The sequence below is a fragment of the Octopus sinensis genome, linkage group LG2 (assembly GCF_006345805.1).
Source record: "Octopus sinensis linkage group LG2, ASM634580v1, whole genome shotgun sequence".
NCBI classification, from domain to species: domain Eukaryota; kingdom Metazoa; phylum Mollusca; class Cephalopoda; order Octopoda; family Octopodidae; genus Octopus; species Octopus sinensis.
Window position 1 is genome coordinate 195,538,268 of NC_042998.1, and position 27,343 is coordinate 195,565,610.

The 27,343-nt window shown below is 38.2% G+C and overlaps 1 protein-coding gene and 1 long non-coding RNA gene across 5 annotated transcripts in view; one reads left to right on the forward strand and one right to left on the reverse strand.

Moving 5' to 3' along the window:
- LOC115230835 overlaps nucleotides 1-25,077 on the reverse strand; it is a 29,961-nt gene extending 4,884 nt beyond the window's left edge. Inside the window, exon 1 of one of the 4 annotated variants that reach the window (XM_029800967.2) lies at nucleotides 24,924-25,077. Coding sequence is in view for 3 of the 4 variants with exons in the window: in XM_036500652.1 (XP_036356545.1) it covers nucleotides 476-521 (46 nt within the window). In the remaining variant the exon portion in view is untranslated. Of the gene's footprint in view, nucleotides 1-475; nucleotides 576-5,717; nucleotides 5,763-23,808; nucleotides 24,257-24,923 lie in introns of those variants that run through there. The other 3 variants (XM_029800963.2, XM_036500653.1, XM_036500652.1) reach the window with 3 other exon arrangements.
- LOC118762169 lies at nucleotides 79-14,013 on the forward strand. The gene is made up of 4 exons (XR_004997945.1): nucleotides 79-88; nucleotides 5,410-5,418; nucleotides 11,566-11,569; nucleotides 13,913-14,013. It is a non-coding gene; the product is annotated as an uncharacterized LOC118762169 (long non-coding RNA).
- Nucleotides 25,078-27,343: the final 2,266 nt, after the last annotated feature.

The following is a 27,343-nucleotide window of genomic DNA, read 5'->3' on the forward strand; positions in this document are numbered from 1 at the left end:
AAAGCACCAACCGATTGTGGCCATTGCCAGCCTCCCCTGGCCCCTATGCGGGTGGCACATAAAAAGCACCCACTACACTCATGGAGTGGTTGGCATTAGGAAGGGCATTCAACTGTAGAAACACTGCCAGATCGGACTGGAGCCTGGTGCAGCCTCCTGCTTCCCAGACCCCAGTTGAACCACCCAACCCATGCTAGCACGGAAAACGAACGTTAAACGATGATTATGATGATGATGACATTTACAAGAAGAAGGTTGTATTTGGCAAACAGCTGCAAATTAAAACATACAGGATACATTCCATTGGAAACTGTTTTCCCATGTAGTGAGAACAAAATACAACATTCCTTTGAAAATTGCTTGTACAGTTTGTAATTACTTTTGATATGCTATTATAAGAAAAGAATGCTCAAAGCTTTTTTCTTGATTCAACAGAAAGAAAGGTCTTGCTCAAATGAACAACAACGTGACTCACCTTGACAGAGCACAGTATGCTCCCCTCCTTTACAGATATAAATCATTTCAACTTAAGCAGTGATTATAAGCTATATATCCTATGTCACACGCACAGTGTTTCGGTCAGAGAGAGTGGTTTTACAGCAACAGTCTACTGCAGCTTCGGCAATTAATATAAGTTACACATCCTTTGAGAGATTATCATACTGCTTAATCTTCCTCTATTAACTGATTTTAGTAACCAATCATGTTTCAACAGAGTGGATTTTCCAAGGTTTATTTAGCAACAGCGTCATACCTCTTTTGTCAGTAATCAACTTAATAACCACAAGCCTTACCAACTTCAGTATCTGTTACAAGTGACACACTCCAATGCCAGTTTAAAATGCTCACATCTACAGTCAAGTAATTAGTACCATACAAACAAATAGCCTTTATTTCCAACAAGGGGCTAAACATAGAGGGGACAAACAAGGACAGACAAAGGGATTAAGTCGATTACATCGACACCAGTGCCTAACTGGTACTTAATTTATCGACCCCGGTAGGATGTTAATTTGTGTTCCAAATACCAACTTCAAAATCAATTGAAACAGATTGTTTTATATCAGATATATTGTAATAAAAGAGTTAAGCTGAATCATCATCATCATCGTTTAACGTCCGTTCTCCATGCTAGCATGGGTTGGACGGTTCGACCGGGGATCTGGGAAGCCAGAAGGCTGCACCAGGCTCCAGTCTGATCTGGCAGTGTTTCTACAGCTGGATGCCCTTCCTAATGCCAACTACTCTGTGAGTGTAGTGGGTGCTTTTTACATGCCACCGGCACAGGAGCCAGGCGAGGCTGGCAATAGCCACAATCGGTTGGTGCTTTGTACGTGCCACCGGCAGGGAGGCTAGTCGAGGCGGCGCTGGCAATGGCCATGCTCGGATGGTTCTTTTATGTGCCACCGGCGCAGGTATCACAACTACAATTTCCATTGATTTTTGATCGATCTCGATTTCACTTGCCTCAACAGGTCTTCACAGGCACCAATTCACAGAATCTCTTTTTGTACCAGTTTTCCATTAAAAAGCCAGTTTATCTCGTTTCCTTCATCACCACAGGGACATTATCTACTCTAACCAATATGACACAGAAAAACTTCAATTCAAAAACACCTTGTATTTTCTATAAAACATGAACTGCTCAGTTGTGTTTACAAACACATTTGTAAACTTTTTTTTTTTGCATTAACACTATATAATTTTCAATGCTTGAATTATTTTCAAACCTATAATTTCATACCTTTTAAATGAATATGTCACGTTCTATTACTTTGATGTAGTGTACTAGCCTAAACCACTTCTAGCAGTACGTGGAAAATATAAAACAAAATACACATACTGTTATGCATATACATATACCTGTGTACATATATATGTACATGTATCAGTTTTCTTTTACATATATGTACAAAAAAATTTGAACTTAGTACCTAGAGAGTGGTGGTGGTGGTGTAAAGAATTATTGTATAATATTTGTTGTATAGTATCTGAATAGCTTGCTTTCACATTGTTACAAAATTTGCAGTATTTAGGACAAGAGAATTGAAGTAGTGCTGGTCACAGTTTTACGAATGTCATTAATAACAAACAATGTTTTTTTTTTTTTAACATAAACATAATATAAACAATATACTCTATGGTAATTCATCTCTATACAATGACAATTTCTTTTACTTAACAATTAGTCATCATCATCATTTAGTGTCTGTTGTCCATGTTGGCATGGTTTGACTAGGACTGGCAAGCAGGAAGTCTGTACCAGGTTCCAGTCTGATTTGGTATGGTTTCTATGGCTGGATGCCCTTCCTAATGCCAACCACTCCAATGGGTGCTTTTTTGTCATGACTATGATTTTGCTTGGCTTCATGAGTCTTCTTCTTAAGCAAGACATAACAATTACATATTCAAACAAATTGAAGAAACTCATGCCAATGAGCAACCTCTATGTGGTTGATTGGCCTTTTAGAAATAGCAGCCAAATTTTTCTCAAATCACACTGCAATCTTGAAAAACAGAAAAGACACATTGGACAACATACACCTTGATAATACTATGTCTGGATAAAAGTCAGTGAACATACTTCTATAATTATTCTCTCAGTGAACATACTTCTATAATTATCCTCTCATCACCTCTCTGGTAGTATAGTGAAGTCTAGGCTTCACAAAGGAGGTACAATAAGATTGAAACATATCCAGATTCATCTCCCATACCTGCCAAAATGATTAAAATAATATTAGTCATTGAGCTTACACTATCTTTTCCTTATAGCATTAATATTTACTAATTAGATGCTTAACACTCACTGCATCAAGTGAGTAATGCTAAATTATGAGAAGTACAAGTAGAAAGTAATTTCGAGATTAGAGAAACTCTGCCAAATCTAGAAAAGTCAATAATAATATGCTATTTATTGTAAATATAATTACGTAAATCAATGGTCAGCCAAGTATTATTTATGCAAATCAGACCAACTGATTTAGTGGCTATAAATAGCTATAAAGCTACACATATCTCTCCATGGCTTGAATAGGCAGGTGCATGACTTCTGAAGATGATCCCAACTAGGTTCAAAACTAGATGGTATTAATCTCATCCTACCCTGATTAAAATTTTCTTTCCAGTCCACAGTTTAACTTCATCATCATCGTTTAACATCCGCTTTCCATGCTAGCACGGGTTGGACGGTTCGACCGGGGTCTGGGAAGCCAGGAGGCTGCACCAGGCTCCAGTCTGATCTGGCAGTGTTTCTACAGCTGGATGCCCTTCCTAACGCCAACCACTTCTAGAATATAGTGGGTGCTTTTTACGTGCCACCCACTACACTCACGGAGTGGTTGGCATTAGGAAGGGCATCCAGCTGTAGAAACACTGCTAAATCGGACTAGAGCCTGGTGCAGCCTCCATAGCTTACCAGACCCCGGTCGAACTGTCCAACCCAAGCTAGCATGGAAAACGGACGTTAAATGATGATGATGATGATATATATATATAATGTAGTTACACACACATATATACGACAGGCTTCTTTCAGTTTCTGTCTACCAAATCCACTCACAAGGCTTTGGTCGGCCAGTCTCTAGCAGAAGACACAATTATTTGTGTGTGTGTGTGTGTGTCTTTGTGCCTGTGTTTATCCCACACTGCTGCTTGGCAATCTGTGTTGGTGAGTTTATGTCCCTGTAACTTAGCAGTTCAGCAAAAGAGACCAATAGAATAAGTACTAGATTTACAAAAAAAAATAAATAAATAAATAAGTCATGGGGTTAATTTGTTTGACTAAATCCCTTCAATGTGCTGTCCCAGCATGGCCACAGTCAAATGACTGAAACAAGAAAAAAGATAAAGATAAAAGATAATCCACCAGCCCAGAGCAGTCCAGATAAACCCAAATGTTGCTCAAAAATTATTAAGACATGTATGGTTTCTAGACTTAGAAGGCATGTTGCAACTGAAAATGTATATTAATGAAGCTGATAATTATAGAGAACAGGTGAGGTCAGTGATAAAGGTATTCACAATATTTCTAGTAATCCAAACTTAACTAAAACTGAATGCTTAAACATAGGTGATAATTTTATATTCAGGAAATTGTGCCAAAACTACCAGATGTCTCTGGTGAAGTGGTTCTATAGAATCACATAAAATGAAATAATTACATTGGATTAATTGCTCAGACTTCAAGATAAAGTGCATGGCAAGTGGTCCACCGTGTATAAGAGCAGTGCATTGGAATCTATATGTTTTAGGCTCATCTACCTTGAAGGATAAATGCCAGCTTCACCTGTGATAATATGGGTTCAACATCCAAGAGATTTCTCTCTCATTTGTTTAACTCCATAAAACCAATGTGCTCTTTATGTGATGTTCACGTGGGATGAAGCATAGAATATATTTCTAGTAATTGCAATGACAATATAAATTTTTAAAATAGCCCTGATGACGAAAGAAATGACAATAGTGATGATAAAAGAGAAAGAACAAAAAAGTGAAATAAAGTTAAAAAAAATATCAATATCAAAATAAATTTGGAGAGTTTAGAATTCTACAAAAATGGAATTAAAAATTTAACAATAATGGGTTTAAGAATTCTATAATAGAATTTTATAATAATTAAATTCACGATTCTACTGTAACAGATTTAAAAATTTGACAACAGAATTTTACAATTCAGCAATAATAGAATTTTGAAGTCCACAATAAAAGAAATAAAGAATTTTACAAAACTGAAGAATTCTACAATAACTGAATTTACAATAAATCAATACTAGAATTTAGAATTCTACAATGCAATTCTATAATTAAAGGAATTAGGAATTTACAGGCGGATCCAAAGTGACTAGGAATAGTGTGTGTGTGTGTGTGTGAAAGAGAACAAAAACTAATTCAATAAAGTACACAAAATGTTTAGTCAAACTATAAATTTATTCTGTTCAATTGATAACAGAACACGGTTCAAAAACCAGAGGAGGACCTTAAGACAAATGAAACGGATCAGGGAACAAACAAGAATAAATGACATTCCCACAAATGGTACTGGGTCGGACATGTACAGAAGACAAGTAACAATTAGTAGATGCAAGAGTAAACAGACAAGATTCTACAAAACCACAAAAGACGATAAAGAACAAAATAGAAAGTTGAATGAGATAAATTTTATGAAAAGCAAAGGCCGAGTCAATTGATGAGAATAATGAGCCGATAATTGGCATTCTGTTTTCAGAACCCATGTCTTATTTAATGTTCTGATCTATTTATCACTATGGTGATAAATATCCAGTTCTTGATAACTGGATGAGCAACGATTGAGAGTGTAGATATATCCTGACCTTGTTTATAGCTATTGTTGGTCAGTACCATTGCTCTGTCAATATTTTACCCTTTCGTTACCGTATTCATTTTGAGATGCTCTGTGTTTCTTCCAATTATTTTAAATATAACAAAGAATTTAGTAAAATAACTTAGTTATCATTCAGCTAGTGTTAGGAACATGAAATTGTGACTAAGGTTTGGTGGAAGATTTTAATTCAGAACTTATGAAAATGAAACATTTGTACTAGAGCCGGAGCTAGTTTCAGCCGGGGTTGGTAACAAAAGGGTTAAACTGGTCAAGGTAGCAAGCTGGCAGAATTGTGAACACATGGAGTAAATGTTTAATGGCATTTTGTTCATCTTTATGTTCTGAGTTCAAATTTCAATGAGGATGATTTTACCTTTCATCCTTTCGGGGTCAATAAAATAAGAACCAGCTGAGCACTGGGGGGTCGAGGTCACTGACTAACCCCCTCCTCCGAAATTACTGGCCTTGTGCTAAAATTAGAAACCAATATTTAAACTGGTCTAAACAGGAAATGTAATTAGATGCTGGTGAAGAGGAGGGGGTTGGGATTATGTGAGAGAGAGAGACGGTGAGGAAAGGATGGAGAAGAAAGATTATTCAAAAGTAAAAGAAGGAAGAAGTTAATAGAAAGCCAATTTGAGAGAGAGAGAAAGAGGGGAGATGATAATCAGGAAGTAACTGAGAGAAAGACAGAGAAGGAAAAAAGAAAGAAATAAATAGAAATACATGGTGAGAGAGATTCACAGAATTAAGCCTGTCAAGTTTAAAATGACTAAATTATGCTGAGAGAGAGAGAGAGAGCATGTGTGTGAAATGCAACAACTATGCCCTCTCTGATAAGATAATGTGCTAGTCCATCAGAGATTAACATTCTCTGGAAGTGAGGTGAGCAGAATGCATTTGCCATATTCTGAACGCCTTGCTTCCCTGGGCATGGACACATTGAAACTCCGACATCTGGCAGCTGACTTGGCAGACACCCATAAAATCATTAACCATCTAACAAACAATAACTCTGAGCACCTTTTCAAACTCCACCTGTCTAACATCCGTGGACATGTTTACAAAGTCAGAAAACAGCATAGCTCCCATGACTTTTGGAAACATTTTTTCACGGTAAGAGTCGCTGAAGCATGGAACAAACTGCCGGCATCAGTTGTTAGTTGTCGGAGCACTGCATCCTTCAAAACATCCATGCTTCCTGAGATCCGCCAACACTACACCTGATTTTCTCCCCTCCATACACACACAAGCATGTATCTGACTCATACACTGTTCACTTCCCAGACATTTGTACATTACTGCATATGCTTTATACGCACTTTTGACAAGTTGTGGTGCACCTGAGCACTGTATACAATAATTTCGTTATTATTGTTATTATAACACCTGTGGACATGTTTACAAAGTCAGAAAACAGCACAGCTCCCATGACTTTCGGAAACATTTTTTCATGCTAAGAGTTGCTGAAGCATGGAACAAACTGCCGGCATCAGTTGTTAGTTGTCGGAGCACTGCATCCTTCAAAACTTCCATGCTTCCTGAGATTCGCCATCACTACACCTGATTTTCTCCCCTCCATACACACACAAGCATGTATCTGACTCATACACTGTTCACTTCCCAGACATTTGTACATTACTGCATATGCTTTATACGCACTTTTGACAAGTTGTGGTGCACCTGAGCACTGTATACAATAATTTCGTTATTATTGTTATTATAACACCTGTGGACATGTTTACAAAGTCAGAAAACAGCACAGCTCCCATGACTTTCGGAAACATTTTTTCATGCTAAGAGTTGCTGAAGCATGGAACAAACTGCCGGCATCAGTTGTTAGTTGTCAGAGCACTGCATCCTTCAAAACTTCCATGCTTCCTGAGATTCGCCAACACTACACCTGATTTTCTCCCCTCCATACACACGCAAGCATCTATCTGACCCATACACTGTTCACTTCCCAGACATTTGTACATTACTGCATATTCTTTATACGCACTTTTGACAAGTTGTGGTGCACCTGAGCACTGTATACAATAATTTCATCATTATTATTATTATTATTATACACACACACAAAAAGAAAAGCTAGTGTCATATCTGAACATGCACCCTATGAGCAGATACAACCTTATCCACTCAGACAATTTTCTTTGGCAGGATACCCTTTCTTTCTATATATCTGTATGTGTGTATATGTGTTTGTGTATGTGTGTCTGCTTACACACAGGCATAAACAACATGGCCAAAGGGAAAATACTGCATACCAAATACAATAGGGTCTCACACAATTAACATGATAATTTGAAAAACTTCAATTAACTGAGATTTATCCATGCGATTAATAGGCAAAATTTCCTGGTAGGAATTCTTAAAATCTAAAAATAGCTACGAGAGACAACTGCAATAAAATCAATTAACGGGAGGTCTAAGGCTAAAACCATGTTCATTGTTTTCAACAATTTTGCTGCATTTTCTGTATTTTCCAAAATTTCAATTAACTCACTTTATTGGAGTTATCTCTTTTGATTGTTTTAAAATTTAATCAACATTAGACAGAGGCTGTATAGATAATCTCAATTAATCAAAGCTTCTCAACCCACTTTGTTTCAGGTATGTGTGCTAGTGTCTGTTTGTCTCTCTCTCGTGCTCCATAAACACAAACACATACAACCCACAACCCATACAAAAACGTTTGTGCTTATTCATACCAGCCTCCTACATGTACACACCCCTAACTGTACAAACACATACAAATGGGTACACATTTACGCCAGTGAAAAACTGAGAACTTGTAATGAATGTCAATGAAGCAAGTGGGAAGACTATGGTGTTGCTGTTGCTGCTGTTGTTACTTAGCCCTAGGCCTGGGTTGATTAAGTAACCCATGACTAAAAGCATTCCAGATGTGCCATCACATTTTATTTTTCATACATAACACATACATAGGCGCAGGAGTGGCTGTGTGGTAAGTAGCTTGCTTACCAACCACATGGTTCCGGGTTCAGTCCCACTGCGTGGCACTTTGGGCAAGTGCCTTCTACTATAGCCTTGGGCCGACCAAATCCCTGTGAGTGGATTTGGTAGACAGAAACTGAAAGAAACCTGTCGTGTATATGTATATATATATATATATATATATATATGTATGTGTGTATTCATGTCCCCGTAACTTAGCGGTTCAGCAAAAGTGACTGATAGAATAAGTACTAGGCTTACAAAGAATAAGTCCTGGGGTCAATTTGCTCGACTAAAGGCGGTGATCCAGCATAGCCGCGGTCAAATGACTGAAACAAGTAAAAGAGAGAAATATATTTTGTTCTACATTATCCAATTTGCCTGCTTTTTTCTAAGTTTTTTATTTTAAAGACAGTAGTATGATTTGAGATTTCAGCTGTTATATCTAGCCGGTTGAGTAACTTTATAAAGGTCTTCATTTTTGTTCAACTGTATGATGCTTATATGAAATGGTAGGATAAGGTACAGCAGTGAATCATGATTAACTAAGACAACATCTGCAATAACTTGGAAAACCATAAGAAACTTCAGATGTGTGATGATATACGAGACGACAGAACTGTTTTACAAATGTCATTTGAGGTGAATAACCTTTAGTCTGAATGCTTAGTCTAAACATTGCTGAGAAGCAGTAAGACAAGGAGGTCACGTTAAGCTAACAGATGTGTGGCTCACAGTGCTTAGCAATACAGAACTGTATTCAATGATGGACTTCTATAGTTTCTTAGGCATATTGTGTATAAAAAAAAAGTGTGTATTGAATAGGCTGTGTGGTAAGTAGCTTGCTAACCAACCACATGGTTCCGGGTTCAGTCTCACTGCGTGGCATCTTGGGCAAGTGTCTTCTGCTATAGCTCCAGGCCGACCAATGCCTTGTGAGTGGATTTGGTAGACGGAAACTGAAAGAAGCCTGTCGTATATATGTATATATAAATTTTCTTTACCTAGTGGTCAGCATTTCTAAACTCATAGTTATTTCGATCTTGAAAGGATGGACTTGGTGCAAACTTAACTGTATCTACTACTACTACTACTACTACTACTATTATTATTATTATTATTAATTATTATATTATTATATTATTATTATATTATTATTATATTATTATTATTATTATATTATTATTATATTATTATTATTATTATTATTAATAGTAATTTTTATTAACTTTCATAGCTTTAGAATTTTATGAACTGAACCATGGTTTTAATTATTATTTTTCATCTCCCTATGTAATGAGTATTATATTATATAAGTGTAGCATTATGATGTATAAGTTTTTATATTTTACATTTTTATATTTTTATATTTATATGTATATGGTTATATAATATTTTTCACAATTATAACAAATTTAATTTAATTCTCTGAAGAGGCCGTGGGGCATCCTTGTTAATGCCTCATTTATACCTGCCTTTATGGCTTAGAGGTTAAATGAGGTATGACTGCCCTCACTGCCGAAACAGCTGTCAGTTTTGATTTAATTGCATATTATATTTGAAATTTTTTACTTATATCTCTTTATCTTTTTACTATTACTGTATATCTCATTTTGTATAATGCCTTTACTCATATGTAATGGTGTATTAAAGTATTGATTGGGTATCATCGGATAGTTGATGTTTTATTGATTTAAGTATGTTTCTCCATTCTCTAATTTTGTAGTATATATATATATATATATATATATATATATATGTGTGTGTGTGTGTTTGTGTGTTTGCCCCCCTAGCATTGCTTGACAACCGATGCTGGTGTGTTTACGTCCCCATCACTTAGCAGTTCGGCAAAAGAGACCGATAGAATAAGTACTGGGCTTACAAAGAATAAGTCCCGGGGTCGATTTGCTCGACTAAAGGCGGGGCTCCAGCATGGCTGCAGTCAAATGACTGAAACAAGTAAAAGAGTAAAGAGTATAGTAGGGGCAAAATAGTAGACTTCTAACCACAAAGCCATGAGTTCCAGCCCAACTAGTGCAGCTATAAGTAGTTTTATTAAGCAAGGCACCAAACTGCTTCTTTCAGTTTGCTGAACTAAAAAAAATTGTTCCTATAAAAAAAAACAATTCAAAATAAAAACAAAGTTAACACAGGCACTGGCCTATACTGTATGAGAGAAGGGAGATTAGTATTGGTACTATAAAAATAATGAGCTTATTGTATACAGTGCTCAGTTGCACTACAATTTGTCAAGAAAGATGAAAAGAAGGGACAGAGAGTAGTTGTGTGAGTGTCTGTCCCCTTCGATTTAGATTCCTAACTCCTCCCACATTTTGCGGTGCAGTTTAACCAAATTCGGGTATCTTATAGTCGTGATTCATATCGAGCCCGTCTGACTATTAGCGCGCATCAACGATGAGTCTACGATTTAAAAAATAATTTAACATCATTTTTTATTCCATTTTAATGCATAATTTTTCGTGTGTCGATGGCGGCGGAGTTGGCGTCCACGCTCAAACACCTGCACCTGTTTGCTTCTCCCCCTTCTTCCCTCCCTCGTGAAGCTGTGGGGAAGGGAGGGTAAGGAAATCAACGTCGTAAAGCGTTGTCAAGGAGACCAGCGTTCTTTTAGAACAACGACTTCATGGCTTGAAGACACCAAAACAGAAATGGCTAAGAAAGCCCGAATTGGTATCTATAAGGGAAGTAACTCTCTAAAAATGCTTATATAGTTATTTCCTTTACAAACCCGGGCGATACTGCTAGTCTTTATATATAAAAGTCAAGTTGTGTGTCTGTCTCCTACGATTTAGATTCCTAACTACTCCCACATTTTGCGGTGCAGTTTAACCAAAACCGGGTATCTTATAGTCGTGATTCATATCGAGCCCTTCTGGGTATTAGCGCGCGTCTACGATGAGTCAACGATTTAAAAAAAAATTTACCATCATTTGTTTTCCATTTTTAATGCATTTTTTTGCTATAACTCTCTAAAAATGCTTATATAATTATTTCCCTTACAAACCCGAGCAACGCTGGGCGATACTGCTACTGTGGAATAAAGGAAGACAGCAATGACAGAAGAAAAAGCACAGAACACAAAATACAAAAAGAGAGGAAAGTGAACAATAAAAGAACCACGAAGAAGAAAGGTTGCACGGACATGAGGATTAGTGTCGGTGAATTTCAGGAAGCATAGAATTTTTGAATGATGCAGTGTTCTGACTGCTAATGACTGACACAAGTAGTTTATTCAATAGATTGGTAATTCTGAGCAGATAAAAAAGATGTCTCCAAAAAAAAATGGGCGCCGCACCATTTTTCAATTTTATAAGCATGTCCACGGGTGGTAGAGGTATTGAATTCAAAAAGGTGGCCGAAATTGTTGGAAAGATTGGAGATTAACTTGTAGGTCAGTTGCTATGTGTCGATATTTTAGTGTACAACATGTTCAAGATATGGTAATTGACCATGAGAGTGTATTTGTCTGGTAACATAACACTGGACATCTTCCAGTAGATCAATATTTATTCTGGACAAGATGAGGGTCCTAAACTGGAGATGAAAACTGTAAGAGTGGAAGTATCATAACCATATATAACTTTAGATATGATAGATCGTTAGCCACTACACACATTTTTTCTCTCTCCTTGTTTTTCCTGTGTCCCTTTCTGTAGAAGAGCGTAAGGCTCGAAACGTAAAAGACTTTTTCTATTCCTGAGCGTTATACAAATACATCTGTTTGTTTTGTACACCACCCGTCTTCGTCTTTTGTTGTTTTTTTTGGAAACTCTCCCTATAACTTTAGATAGCTGGAAGTAGTAGGCATCCGTCTCGGTCTCAAAAGGCCATGGATCTGTGACCAAAGAAATCGAGTCAGCTGCAGATGGTGGTGCAGCATCTGTTGTGGCTGTACAGGCCCACACAGGAGTGGCAGTCATGCATACAGCAATTGCATTTGAAGGAGTTCTCTGATGGCCCTACTGATTTTTCCCTTCCATCGAATGCACTTTTCTTTGATGGCAAATTCCTGCTTTTCCTCCACTCTCTTCATTCCCTTTCGCAGTATTACCCTCCAGTGTGGGCAATCATTTGCAACCTCCTCCCATCTCAGGACATCCAGATCAAGTGACTTCACATCCCTCTTACAGATGTCTTTGAAACGAAGATGAGGTCATCCTCATGCTCTTGTGCCAGTGGCCAATTTCCCATACAGGAGATCTTTTGGAATGACAACATTTTTTTTTCCTTCATCACCCTTGGAATGACAACATTTTTCCTTCATCAAGCAAAACAATGTCTCAATGCTGTCGCTTAACTTGCAAGAAATAGCAGCCAAATCCACTTCAATTCACACCCTACCATCTTTTTACATAGAATTGTACCAAGAAAAAGGAAGGTGTAGCCATGATTGAAAAGCTAACAATTTTATGGATACTCTGTGAAAAACACATATATACTCAACCAACAATAGTCCATCAGAACAACAACAACAACAAACATCTAAACAATACATTAACAACATGAACATTATCATGCTTCCAATATATAGAAGAATAGAGGATTACAAATTTTAAAAGAAAAATCACTTATTGCTAAGAAGGTCGACTGCAATAACTTACCTTTAAAAATCACACACCTCCAGTTCCTTATTGTAAATGTAAGAAATATATTTAAAGGTAGGCAGCAAGACAATCTGACAAGGTACGCACAACCTGTAGCTAAGCATCTTTAACACAGCTGGTCTATCTAATACAACTAACTTATTGCCAAGGTAAAGCAGCTTCACTTCATACAATCAATCATAAAGCAAAGACACACCTACACAGCTCTAGATAAAAATAGATGGCAACAACAATGATAATAATAATAATAATAATAATAATTTCTTTTTGAAGGCAGCAGGCAAATGGTTTTAAGGGAAAGCACTTGACTGAATCTTCCTGTTTAATGGTTTTCATTTTTTGAACCTCTTCATCAAGGGATGGTTAAGCTGACCTCATCCAGTGTACTTCAAATTCAGAATATTAAAGCACTGAACTTTAGCTATGCTAAAGTACCTTCACTTTTTTTGACTCCTCCATCCTTATCACTAATAATAATATTTCTTTCTACTAAAGGCTCAAGGCCTGAAATTTCGGGGGAGGGGGCTAGTCAATTACATGGACCCCAGGTGTTTCACTGGTACTTTATTTATCAACCCCAAAAGGATGAAAGGCAAAGTGGAGAAATTGTCAAAATATAAAGACCTTGAAATTGAAGTATTCAAGATGTGGGGCATGACGGTGAAAACAATACCAGTAATAATTGGAGCATTACGTATGATGAAGAAAAACATAGAAGCTATTTCATACTACCCCCCACCAAAAAAAAACCCCCAGCCCTGTTAGGAACAGCCCACATCCTATGGAAGAGACTCAATGTAATAATACAACCCAAACAAAACAATCAGCAAATACAAGACACTCTATACAATAAATATCCAGTGAAATTGTAGTTGAGGCCAGTGGCAATGTCACGTAACTGGCACGTAAAAAGCACCATTCGAACGTTGGGCTTCACAGAGGCAGGGACAAGGGACAGACCTTTGGCAATAAACCATGTTAGAGAAGACCTATCAAGCCAGGTGAGATTATAGTCATGGCCAATACCTGTGTTACGTAACTGGCACTCAGGCTGGTGGCAAATAAAAAGCACCCACTACACTCTTGGAGCAGTTAGCGTTAGGAAGGGTATCCAGCCAAAGAAACCATGCCACATCAGATTGGAACCTGGTGCAGCTCCAGGTTACTAGTTTTCAGTCGAACCATCCAACCAACCCATGCCAGCATGGAAAACAGACGTTAAGTGATGCTGATGATGAACCACTACCTGTAATATACAGGCCAGATACCCAACAGAAGAACACAACTTGCATTACACACACAACACATAATAGATCAAAAGACTGCAACCAAACCCCATAACAACACAGTCTGATGTAACACAATAGCAGGAAGTGTTTGTATTTCCCCACTAACAAAGAACACACAATGCTGCACACACCCCAGCAACATGGATTTGTAGTGTGGCCTTTCCCAGCCTACCCTAGCACCTGTGCCAGTGGCACGTAAAAAGCACCAACCGCACGTGGCCAATGCCAGCGCTGCCTTGACTGGCTTCTGTGCTGGTGGCACGTAAAAAGCACCAACCGTTCGTGGTCGTTGCCAGCCTACCCTGGCACATGTGCCGGTGGCAAGTGAAAAGCACCATCCGAACGTGGCCGATGCCAGCACTGCCTTGACTGGCCTCCGTGCCGGTGGCACACAAAAAGCACCAACTGATCATGGCCATTGCCAGACTCCCCTGGCACGTGAAAAGCACCCACTACACTCACGGAGCGGTTGGCGTTAGGAAGGGCATCCAGCTGTAGAAACACTGCCAGATCAGACTGGAGCCTGGTGCAGCCTCCTGGCTTCCCAGACCCCAGTCAAACCATCCAACCCATGCTAGCATGGAAAATGGACGTTAAACGATGATGATGATGATGCAGTAGAAATCAGTCTGAAATTAAAATGTTGAATAATAATAATAATAATAATAATCCTTTCTACTATAGGCACAGGACCTGAAATTTTGGAGGAGGGACAAATCCATTACATCGACCCCAGTACTCAACTGGTACTTAATATATCGACCCTGAACGGATGAAAGGCAAAATTGACCCTGGTGAAATTTGAACTCAGAATGTAACGACAGGCAAAATACCTATTTCTTTATTACCCACAAGGGGCTAAACACAGAGAGGACAAACAAGGACAGACAAACAGATTAAGTCAATTACATTGACCCCAGTGCGTAACTGGTACTTATTTAATCGACCCCGAAAGGATGAAAGGCAAAGTCGACCTCGGCGGAATTTGAACTCAGAACGTAGCGGCAGACGAAATACCGCTAAGCATTTCATTCAGCATGCTAACAATTCTGCCAGCAATAATAATAATAATAATAATAATAATCCTTTCTACTATAGGCACAGGACCTGAAATTTTGGAGGAGGGACAAATCCATTACATCGACCCCAGTACTCAACTGGTACTTAATATATCGACCCTGAACGGATGAAAGGCAAAATTGACCCTGGTGAAATTTGAACTCAGAATGTAACGACAGGCAAAATACCTATTTCTTTATTACCCACAAGGGGCTAAACACAGAGAGGACAAACAAGGACAGACAAACAGATTAAGTCAATTACATTGACCCCAGTGCGTAACTGGTACTTATTTAATCGACCCCGAAAGGATGAAAGGCAAAGTCGACCTCGGCGGAATTTGAACTCAGAACGTAGCGGCAGACGAAATACCGCTAAGCATTTCATTCAGCATGCTAACAATTCTGCCAGCAATAATAATAATAATAATAATAATAATAATAATAATAATTTATTTTATTTGCCACAGGGGCATAGATGGGGGAGGGAAACATCAATCCATCCTCTAACAGACATTATTTGTAAGAAATTCAAATTAGTATGCATAGCCAACTATACTATATCAATTTCTGTGATGTGGATTCACTATCAGAGGCTATGAAAAAAACTACAGTATAACCTTACAATCATAGTACATGCAACATAACCAGAATGTGCAGTGTGGTGGTACTAGACAAAACTAAAAAATGGTATGGTGAGTGGGATTGTAACTTGTTGAGTTAACTGAGTTTATGCCAAGTGATAGGCTGGCATCAGAACACCTGTACAAGTGTAAACATTTTTGTGAACAAATAAAAAAAAAAAAACATATTCCAAAAGAACAATCAGGTGAGGTATGTTTCAGACTTGTTTAGCATTATTTGCAGATCCTCTCACAGAATGTCAGAACATTAGGCTGCACCAAACATTCGTATATGTGGCTTGTATCACGTAATCATGAGTTGAAGCCAAATCAGAGAAACGGCATGTGAAAAAATATTAAAAAAAGTGAATTCTGATGTAAAAGTTCACTAGGCGCAAGAGTGGCTGTGTGGTAAGTAGCTTGCTAACCAACCACATGGTTCTGGGTTCAGTCCCACTGTGTGGCATCTTGGGCAGGTGTCTTCTGCTATAGCCCCGGGCCGACCAATGCCTTGTGAGTGGATTTGGTAGACGGAAACTGAAAGAAGCCTGTCGTATATATATATATATGTGTGTGTGTGTGTGTGTACCCCTAGCATTGCTTGACAACCGATGCTGGTGTGTTTACGTCCCCGTCACTTAGCGGTTTGGCAAAAGAGACCGATAGAAAGAATAAGTCCTGGGGTCAATTTGCTCGACTAAAGGCGGTGCTCCAGCATGGCCGCAGTCAAATGACTGAAACATGTAAAAGAGTAAAAAGAGTAAAAGAGTAACTGTTGGTTGAGTAGCTGCCATGTCAAATAAAGTGTCAATGAGGAAACTCCTGTGCATTTATGGATTCACTACAAGAAAGAGCAGTTAAAACCACCCCGAATTACATCTTAATAACATAAAACTGGAATGACACATTGGAGAATGTAGTGTTATAATCATCCCTTCAAACATATGTCACCTTGATTAAAGGCAGACTGGGATTAAATAATAACAGCTATAAAAAAGCAACCACTACACTCACGGAGTGGTTGGCGTTAGGAAGGGCATGCAGCTGTAGAAACATCGCCAGATCAGGTTGGAGCCCAGTGCAGCCTACTGCATTTCAGCCTGGGGCTGGGAATTGCTTGCCTCTGACTGTAGCGCCTGGAGTCCAGCTGTCCAAAAGGGTGTTAGGCTGTTCGAGGAATTGCCCCTCAAGAGCTTGGACCAGGAGTGACAAGCCCAAAAAGAGAGAATTTCCAACCCTACTTCTGCTGTTACGTGGCTTCCCAGACCCCAATTGAACCATCCAACCCATGCTAGCATGGAAAGCGGACGCTAAACGATGATGATGATGATGTAGCACTGATGAGGGTGGTAATTTAAAAATATCTGAGAGAGATATAAGCAGTGGTGGTATGATAGAACAGTTGTATACTGTCAACTTAATGTGACAGTCCCATGAAGGGAATCACACCACCGCTATTTAGCCCTAGGAAGCATCAACGCTTCCTGTCAGCCTTGACACATTTCCTGTGTCCTTATGTTTACAAGGGTGAGACAAGCACCCCCATCCAGTGATTATACACATCATCATCATTTAGGGTCCATTTTCCATGCTAGCATGGGTTGGACGGTTCAACTGGGGTCTGTGAAGCCAGAAGGCTGCATCAGGTTCAAATCTGATCTGGCCGTGTTTCTACAGCTGGATGCCCTTCCTAATGCCAACCACTCCGCGAGTGTAGTGGGTGCTTTTTACGTGCCACCCGCACAGGAGCCAGACGGAGCTAGCAAACGGCCACGAACGGATGGTGCTTTGCCAGCTCAGAATGTAACGACAGGCAAACTACAGGCACAATTAAAAAATAAAGCTAGTTATATTTAGGGAGTGGATTGCCTATTTTCAATAGCTCTGTGGAACAATGGACAAGTTGATGAATGAATAAGGCTACAGCATATGCAACACGCCTCACAACTGTTTAAAGAATATCAACAACAAACAAAACACAAATCTGTGAAGTTTCTCCTCGGCAGCTCAATGTGGTTAATGTGAATGAGGTAAGTTCTGAGCAGCAACTTGATCTGCAAGAAATAGCAGGTGAATTTGCCTAAGGTCATACCAAGACACATTGTATACAATATATCTGATATGGATCACATTAGATACACTATGTCTGAAAAGACAGGAGGGTCAGGGTTGAAAATACTTAAATAGATCAAGTCAAACAGAACTGACACAGTGGCTAAATTACAATATAACTGTCAAATCCATGTCAACATTCTATACTCTTACAAATAAACACATTCATACGTCACACAACATTATATAACATAGTTCAGCATGAAAATGAGAAATAATCTGCCATCAGACACCAGCTTATTGCTTATAAAGTCAATTAAGAGGAGAGAGTTCTTCATGCGTAAAAAGAAATATTCAAATTTTTAAGCATAGAAAACAAGTACCTTGTGAATTCATGGTAGGTCCGAGCATAAAATAAGTGAGTATTAAGGTATGAGAATTTTTTTTATTTCAAAGTAAAACACTTGAGTCCAAGGTAACTAGTCAATCTTAGGAGTGGCTGTGTGGTAAGTAGCTTGTTTACCAGCCACATGGTTCTGGGTTCAGTCCCACTGCGTGGCACCTTGGGCAAGTGTCTTCTACTATAGTCTCGGGCTGACCAAAGCCTTGTGAGTGGATTTGGTAGACGGAAACTGAAAGAAGCCCGTCGTATATATGTATATATATATATATACATGCGTGTGTGTGTTTGTCCCCCTAGCATTGCTTGACATCTGATGCTGGTGTGTTTATGTCTCCGTTACTTAGCGGTTCGGCAAAAGAGACCGATAGAATAAGTACCGGGCTTACAAAAGAATAAGTCCCGGGGTCGAGTTGCTCGATTAAAGGCGGTGTCCCAGCATGGCCGCCGTCAAATGACTGAAACAAGTAAAAGAGTAAGTCATAAAATAAGATAAACTTGTGTACTGCGAGATGAAAATTGATCTGTTTCAGGTTAGGCCCTTTATTGAAGAACTCAATTCTTCATCAATGAAGATCCTTGACCAAAATGTTGAGTTTCTTTTCTCACAACACAAACTTATAATAATAATGGAAGTCTGTCGGGGTTCGACAATGACGTCAGTGATGCCGGAGGTGGGAGCATAACCCAAAGGCAGACGTGGCCACGTAACAGCAGAAGTAGGGTTGGGAATTCTCTCTTTTTGGGCTTGTCACTCCTGGTCCAAGCTCTTGAGGGGCATTTCCTCGAACAGCCTAACACCCTTTTGGACAGCTGGACTCCAGGCGCCACAGTCAGAGGCAAGCAATTCCCAGCCCCAGGCTGAAATGCTGCAGGCCTCAAGGGAATTCTTCAGGCTATCCTTGTATCACTTCAGTGGCTTTCCAGGATTTCTTGCTCCAGAAGCCAGCTCAGAGAAGAAAAACATGAGGCTGAAGAGTGTGAGAGCTATCACGCAGTCTTGCTTCATGCCATTGGAAACCAGGAATGGATCAGAGGCATCTCCGTTTTCCACGATGCGAGCCATCATGCCACCATGAAATGACTGGATGATCCTGACGAGCATTGGTGGGCAGCCCAGCTTGGACAAAATATCCCACAGGACCTCTCGGCTGACAGTGCTAAAAGCCTTCATCGGGTTCACGAAGCGGATGTAGAGGTTCTGGTTTCGTTTACAGCACTTCTCTTGTATCTGCCATACTGCAAAGACCATGTCTATTGTCCCCCTGTTGTTCCTAAATCCACACTGCCTCTCAAAGACCACATCATCCAGCAGGTGGTATGTGATGTGGTTCAGAAAAACATGGGCCATGATCTTTCCTGTGATGCTCAGTAATGAGATGCCTCTGTGGTTGTCACATGAAGCTCTCTCCCCCTTGTTCTTGTACAAATGCACGATGTTGGCATCCTTGAAGTCCTGCAGCACTGACCCTTTGTCTCAAAACTGCTGTATCAGCTCAGTTAACTTGATGGCAACAGCTTCACCTCCCTCTTTGATGGGGTTTTCCATCAGGACCAGGTGCTTTCCCCACATGTAGTTGCTTGATGGCCTTCTAGATTTCTGCCAGTGTTGTGGGGGGGGGGGTGTCATCAAGTGACACCAGGCCGGCAAAGAACTTCTTGGAGTTGTGCTTGTCTGCATTTGTTTCCCCACCATTTGTCTTTCATCTGTAGCAGCTCAGTCTGCACCTTTCCTCTGATGTTCTTGAGGTGGTCATGCTTGGGTTGGGAGTCTCTGTTGTTGCGCCAGGCTGTGAAGGCTTCTTTCTTCTCCTGGAGGAGGATGGTGATCTCCTTCTTGTTGTCAAACCAGTCTTGGTGTTTCCGTTTTTTTTTTTGTGGCCAAGGGTAAGGCTGGCAGAGCCATACACTGCATCCCAGAAGTTGGCCCAGGACTTCTTAAGGTTTCCCTCTGCTGGCAGATGTTGAAGCTGGTTCGCAAGATTGGCAATGCGGGTCTCTTTTGTTTTTGGTTCATTGAGTTTCTGGATGTCCAGTTTCTTTTTAACATCAGTTTTCTGGCCTCTGTGTCTGCTGACGATCGAAAAGGACAGTCTGCACCTCAATAGCAGGTGATCTGTCCAGCAGTCAGCTCCCCTCATTGCCCTAGTGATGCGAACATCCTGGATGTCACAGTGCCTAGTGATCACATAGTCAATCAGGTGCCACTGCTTGGACCTTGGGTACATCCAGGTAGCCTTGTGGATGTCAGGCAGTTGGTACAGGGTATTGGTGATGGTGAGTCTCTGTTCAGCGCAGAAGGCGAGTAGCAGTTGACTGTTGGTATTCTCACGTCCAATGCCATGTGGCCCGATGACATCTGGCCAAGACTGTGCATATCTGCCTACACGAGCATTGAAGTCCCCGAGTATCAGCAGCTTGTCGTCTTTAGGAACTGACCGTAGCACTTTGGTGAGGTTCTGATAGCACAGCTTTCTCTGTTCCAGAGTGTAGGTCACGGTGAGGGCATAAGAAATGATGAGTGTCAGGTGCATCTTGCCTTGGAGAGGAATTCTCATCACCATCAGTCGGTCGCTGATTCCTCTTGGGAGGGACTCCAGATTCTTGATGAGGGCAGTGCGAATGGCAAAGCCAACTCCTGCTTCCCTGCATTCATCCGGTGCCTTCCCTGACCAAAAGAAAGTATATCCAGCTCCAGCCTCGGTGATCTCCCCCATGTCGGCAAGGTGTGGTCCCACTGAGGGCAGCAACATCAATGCTGTATCTCTGCAGTTCACAACCCACAAGTGCTGTTCGACGTTCTGGTCTGTCACAGTTTTGGTTGTCCATGAGTGTCCTGATGTTCCAGGCCCCAACACATAAAGTGCTTTTCCGGCAGGAGGATTTTGGGTTCTTCTTTTGTATTTCTTTCATGTTTCGACTGCGTGGTAGGTGACCAGTCAGCAAGCTTTCTTTAGGTCACCTTTTCTAGATCCTCCCCCCTAAAGGGCGGAGCAGTGCTATCCCTAAAGAAGGCTGCTCCATCGTCAGAGTGACTGCCGAACTATGCCCTTGCTCCGGTAGGCTGCAGAACAACCATCCTGCCCTGATCGCCCGAGTGCAGGTCCATGGCTAGCAGCTCAACACAAGTAAAAATGGACTAATCCTTATTTTTGAGAAAATGTAGAGTGAATTGTCCAAATAAAGCATCTCAGACAGCATGCACTTTGCATGCCCCCCACACATACATGTAAGTTGGATCCAAGTAATCATGGAAAGTTTCAGAACCTAACTTGAACTGCTAGAAATAGTAGCCAAAACTGGGTTGCTAAGAAAGGACACACCAAATAACAGACTTTGAGCCAACGTACTAACAGGAATACTTTTGATCATAGAACAACTCAGTCAATAATAAACTGGAACTAAAAAGAAATTTTTTTAAAGAGAGAATTCTGGTTTAAGCACTCCATAAAACATCTCAAAATTTTTTTAGTTTTTGGAATTTTCAAAAAGTTTTAGTGAATTTATGTTCTACACACAGAAATTCATACTATTATGAAAAAAAGATTTAGAAAATTTTTTTAATCGCCCCCCCCCCCCCCAATAAACCCTAAAAGTTCCACTCTTTTTCGAATTTTTTTTTTCTTTAATCAGAGTTTAAAATACAGTAAATCCCATTTTTTTAAACTTAAACCCCAGCTGTGGACACATCATCATTCCATTAAATGTGTTTATGGGGAGAAAATATTGAAAAAACATCAATACATATTAGAGCAACGAAGAAACGAGAAAGGTATTGGGTGGTCGTGGGACGTGTGGAATACAACAGCTAAATCGCCCTTAAATCGCACAACATTTCTTTTCTTTTCATTTCTTTTTTTTATAATCGTGTGAATTCCTGTGTGTGAAACACAAATTCGCACTAAAATTTCTGAAAATTCTAAAATATCATAATAGTTATGAGCGGTTATAATGGGTACTCAAACCAAAACTACAAAAAAAAAAAAAAGCATCCTAATTTTACGCTCTCACAAGTTCAGTGATTGGATCCAAACAGACATTTTAGGTTATCGTATCGATCTCATCATTTATTTTTACTATATCGGATGGGCTAAGAAAATTTGCTATAAAGGGACACAACTCAAAGTCGCTAAATGAATTACTGAAAAATAATTGGAAATTAGGAGAGAAAATATTTTTCTTAAAAATTCAGTAACTAATTAATTACAAATAACTGTGCAGAAGCCTTCATATGTGTGTGTGGGGGTTATGCGCTGTTTCGTTTTAACAAATTTACAGTAATTCATTTGTAAATATCTAAATTTAGAAAACCACCTAACCCTTGAATGTACAACTTATGCAAACACAGGTGCGACTTTCTCTTTCGTTTTCTTGCAAAGACAGAGAGGTACTTTAAATTTAGGTAAATTCTTCATGCTTCTGTATTCAAAATCAGTAGGAAATGAATGTGACTTTCCATCTCTCCTGTTGGTGAATATTTAACTCTTTTACACATCGATAGATTGATCCGTAAAGAGACGATACTTAAAGATAATACTAAGAGCCATTGTGGCCGCTCGATTCTCCAAAAATAGCAGTTAAATCACTTTCAAATTGCATTTCAAAAAAACAATAAAAAATGGAATTTTGTGAGTCCAAAGTGTAAATATTCGTTCGACTGTAAGATATTGGCAAGTTATTTTTTAAATTTATTTTGGTTTAAAGAAACCCAAAATTTGTTTGGCGCCAGAAGAAAAGATTGGTTTAATTTTGCCAAGACAAATTACTTGGAAAGAGTCACAAATGAAATGCGTGTGAACTTGAGTAGGGTTCACTAAGGGCCAAACAACAAAGTCTAAATAAGATGCCAGATTATCATAAGTTACTTTTCTCCAGTTGATAAAAAAAAACGTTATTTCGATAAAATATATTGTTTAACTGCAAAATAATGTATCTATTGCAGATTTCACCTGTATTTTTGGACAATGGTGTTTGCAATTATCGATATTTTGGAAATGTGCAATATAATATGGTTGAAGGGAAAACACAGCGGGGATTTTTAATTTATCACTATATTAGAAATGTGAGACCCAAACGTATTTTTTAAAAATATTCTGGAACGGTCAATCTACTCGACTGATCTCAGTACAACACCATTATCACCACGCCCACCACCACCACCAAACAGAACTTTATTAAGTCGCTTGATTTGCTAGAAATAGTAGGCAACTCTTTCTAACATTACCCTCTACTGCCTTAGAAAAGGAAAGATGCATTGAATAAATCTGAAAAAACAAAAAAGGCAGGATGGCTATGGATGAAATGTCTTTGATCATAGGTCTGATCAATCGAGGCTACATAACTTGGCAAATGAAAATAAAAATCGATATAGGATGAAGACCATCAGGAAAGATGACATGGATGTTGATAATGAGGATGATGATGAAGGACGTGTAGAAATTGAAAGTGCCACCAACCTTGTTCCACAAAATTCGAAACGTCAACAAGGGCTGACATAATGGAAGGACAAAAGATGAAAAATTTATAAAACAGAAAATTCCGCTTTTTTTAAATATTTTTTTAAGTGTCCGAAAACGGAAAAGCCAAAGCCAAACGGTGTTAAGCCAGTTCTGTCTCTTCTGTGATAATTTGTATGGTCCACACACACATGTGTGTACAAAAGGTTAAATAATCGATATAGTTTTCGATTTCATTCGTCGCGATTACAAGACTGATTTGTGTAGAGAATTAAATTCACCCTCAATAAAATACTGTTAACGGTTTCGATGAAAATTTAGAATAAGTGACCACTAGATCACAAAGCTTCTTATAAACGTTAATAAATGGGCCAAGGTTTTCGCCAACCAATAAAACAAATTGTTTTCTGATCCAGTGTATTACGTGTATAGTAAGTAATTAGCAGATAAATACGTACAGCTACATCATAAGTGTAAAACCAAGTATATTTGCAACAGGCGTGACATCCTTAAAGTAACTATTTGTGGAGAAAAACTCCAACCTTTATGCAAATATATACATATATATCATATTAAGATGTTTACTCTTTCTTATTTGTTTTCGTAGTCTATTATATGCATGAGGCGCGCAAGGTTATCTCTGTAACAAACAAGGTTGGTTGTACAAAACACATAGATACCGACTTGGGTATGAATGTGTGTAGGCACGCGTGTTTGTGAATTTGGATGTTTATTGTATTCTCCACAATTGATAAGATAACAGTAACAGTTACCAGCAATAACAATAAGATAACGGAACATTAATAATAATTATAACGATGATGATGATAAATTAATCTAATGAAATTTTAGACAACTGTCGCTGTAAACGAAAGAGTAAAAGAGAAAAAAAAGCACCATCACAGCTATTAACACAAAAATCAAAGATCAATAGGACAAGGTTGTTTAAAGAAATCTACGTACACTAAGGTGACTTAAACCCATCAACATCAATAACGAAGCCTCTCAAAATATCAGAGCAGATGTCTCTACAGTTACTATGTATAATAAAATCATTGTGATTTCAGCGGGTAGGCATGTTAAAGTACAAATTTTGATATATATATATAACTGACCTGAAAAAAGTGAAATTATGTCAAGTTAGGAGGAGGAAGATGATGATGACGAATACTGTATATCATTGCTCGTGTGTATTCAGTTTCCTTTCAACGAGGCAGTGCCTGTTCTGGTCCATCTTGGCTTTTCTGACGTCACAACCGATGACGCTCGATTTCTGCCGAACTCATCGAAGCTCATAGAATAAATTAAAACCGGTACACCCCCCCCCCCCATTTAAAAGTAAGATATACGCGAATGTGGACGTATTTGTGCTTATATAATTATTTTACTAAACACTTAACTTTTTTTTAATAAAAGTATAAATTCCCTTTGTCTATTGTAAAATGATATACACACACACACACACACGCGCGTGTGTACGTGTCATTGTACGCATGAATATATCTACGCACCTGTATGTGAATATATATATATATATATATATATATTAAACAGCCGAAATCTGCGATGAGGGATCAGTTTCTGACTGAAGAATGAAGGCTTTGAATGACCCGTTTGTCTTTTTGTTCGTCCCTTCGTGTATTTCACGTTATTTATTATGTAAAGGTTCATTATATATATATAATATATATATATATATATATATATATATATAGCAATTAAGGACAACTACTTAATAAGGAAAACTTAACAAGAAATTGTCAGGTAGATAGCGTGAAAACCTCATAAGAGAATAAATTTCGAAAATAATTATTTCTTATTGAACATATTAATTTATATATAGAGGGCATTATACATACATGCCAGAGGGCATTATACATACATGCCACACGCTAAGAGGGACAATTAGTCATTTCTACCAAAAATATTACTAATCCCACCGAATGCAATTTTTCAAAGTAAGACATTTAAAAAATGCCCTCTGGCATGTATGTATAATGCCCTCTATATATATATATATATATATATATATATATATATATATATATATATATATATATATATATATATATATATCAATAATTAAGGGTAAAATCAATTAGTTATTAATTAATTTCACCAAGTATTTTTCAGTATGTAAAAGGACCATTCAAGGCGTATTCAAAATATTACTTTATATAATTAAAGGCTCAGTAAAATAATTTACTTTGCCACATAAAAAATTTCAGTATGTGGCAAAGTAAATTATTTTACTGAGCCCTTAATTATATAATATATATATATATACGTATACCTGCACCTGGACACACAGACACATAGATGCATCATGCATATATATGTATTCATTGATGAATCGATTTATAACTCAAACGTTCCAGACATTTGCGTGCGCACTTGAAATTGTGCGTGTTAACACGCATTTACACCAGTGATTTACAACCATTTTTTTTTACCTTCTCAAATCCCATTTTCCATATTTTAGAATGTTATTTCCCCCCGTTTTCCAAGATCGTCCACTCAAAAGGTGCCTTCCAAATAATTTGTGTACAATATTGAAAATTGTTTCTTCTTTTTTCTTAAAAAAAAAATAACAACAACCCAAAACACATTATACATACGCATTTCCTCGTATTATTTTTAGAATGAAATTTTATAAGATTAAGATTAATGTAAAAAATAAATAACACTGAAGCAAAATAACACCAAATATATAGTGCGTGTGTTTTTATTGGCTAAACTGGCAATATGACCATTCCGAAATATAACAATATCTGTTTCAACACACGACTTCACATAAAAAATCTTGCCCAACAAATATTTGAAATTTTATAAATTTTAAAACAATAGAAAGTGTTAATGATTTTAAAACTTCAGGCATGTATGTATGTACGTATGTATGTATGTATGTATGTATGTATGTATGTATGTATGTATGTATGTATGTATGTATGTATGTATGTATGTATGTATGTATGTATGTATGTATGTGTGTGTGTGTGTATGTATGTATGTGTGTGTATGTATGTGTGTGTGTATGTATGTATGTATGTATGTATGTATGTATGTATTTATGTTTGTATGTATGTATGTGTGTATGTATGTATGTATGTATGTATGTATGTGTGTATGTATGTATGTATGTATGTATGTATGTGTGTGTGTGTGTGTGTATGTATGGATGTGTGTGTGTATGTATGTGTGTGTGTATGTATGTATGTATGTATGTATGTATGTATGTGTGTATGTATGTGTGTGTGTATGTATGTATGTATGTATGTATGTGTGTGTGTATGTATGTGTGTGTATGTATGTATGTGTATGTATGTGTGTGTGTGTGTATGTGTGTGTATGTATGTATGTATGTATGTGTATGTGTGTGTGTATGTATGTATGTATGTTTGTTTGTTTGTGTGTGTGTATGTATGTATGTATGTACGTACGTACTAACTTACATACGTGCATACATATACACATAAGTACATACACACACACACAGGCGCAAACGTGACTGTGTGGTAAGAAGCTGGCTTCCCAA